At 41.4% G+C, this 1143-nt stretch overlaps 1 protein-coding gene across 1 annotated transcript; it reads left to right on the top strand.

The window, feature by feature from the left end:
* The first annotated feature begins 383 nt into the window (after positions 1 to 383).
* LOC134283014 (uncharacterized) lies at positions 384 to 1143 on the top strand. The gene is made up of 2 exons (XM_062765433.1): positions 384 to 1013; positions 1096 to 1143. The coding sequence occupies exons 1-2, from the start codon at positions 384 to 386 to the stop codon at positions 1141 to 1143; spliced, it is 678 nt and encodes a 225-aa protein (XP_062621417.1).

Genomic DNA, 1143 nt, shown 5'->3' with positions numbered 1-1143 from the left:
CATTATCTATCGCACTAAACAATCATACCCATCTAAAATCAGAGAGTGAGTGTGTGTAAGGGTTGACATGATAGTCGATTGTTAAAGGACCAGACTTTTTTTCTCATTTATACCCCCATAGAGACGTATACAGGACGCATAGTTCAGTGACTAAGGGAAAAAAACGAGCGAGGGTGATGCGCGCGAGGGGGGACAAAACTTAAGTCAAACTTATTGATGCACACGGCCTTCCAGATCCAAAAGGTATATAAATCAAAGCTGGGAATTTACGATCAGTCTTCGTTGGCACTTCGAACTTGACAGACGTGAAAATATGGCACAGGCAATGATGAATTCGCACACCTAGAAATGAAGAAGTCAATTATGCTTTACCAACTGCAACCATGCCAGAGTCACAGGACCCCGTCGGATTTGATTTGGGATTATATAATCTTCCAGGATACATGAATAAAGAAGATATGGGCATCTTGACTACAACTCTGGATGGGATTGTCAACATGCTGACTGGTATTGATAACAAGCTGACTGATCTGAAAAACTACAACACCAGTGAATTTTGTTTGATCCGTGATAGATTGTCCAGATTAGAAGTTAAAGTCGCCAACATGCAAGAGAAAATGAGAGGAGGAGGCTCTTACCAGAAAAAAGAAGACAAGGGATCCGGAGATACTAAGAAAACAAGACAGACGGACCCGTGCTTCATCTGTAAAGAGTTATGGCATTGGGTCCCAGACTGCCCCAGAAAAAAACAGGATTTGTGCTACAAGTGCGGTAAATTTGGACATTGGGCTAATAAGTGCCCAGAGGATGATGAGGATCAACAATTCTTGAAAGAAGTAGAAAAATTGGAGAAAAAGCCTCAGGAACCCAAGACCTCAGGGACACACCAGACCAAACCATTAGTGAAAGAAGGAGAAAAAAAAGGGGGAAAAGTCTCAGGAACACAGCAGAGAGATTCCAGCCACTCACAAGAGGAAACTACCCCCGACCGAAAAGGCACAGAAGAAGAAAAAGTAAAAAAAAACTCTGTATGTATGTATTGATTCTGAATAAAATGTGTTTTACCTTGTGTGTTATTGTTTTTTCCGTTTTCAGAAAATGCAGCTCTGCTGGCTAGCTGTAAATGAAAACGTGACGTCATAA

The sequence above is a fragment of the Saccostrea cucullata genome, unplaced genomic scaffold, assembly GCF_032062105.1.
Source record: "Saccostrea cucullata isolate Sc308-1 unplaced genomic scaffold, CSIRO_AGI_Scuc_v1 ctg88, whole genome shotgun sequence".
Classification (NCBI taxonomy): Eukaryota; Metazoa; Mollusca; class Bivalvia; order Ostreida; family Ostreidae; genus Saccostrea; species Saccostrea cuccullata.
This window is presented reverse-complemented; position numbering and strand designations above follow the sequence as displayed.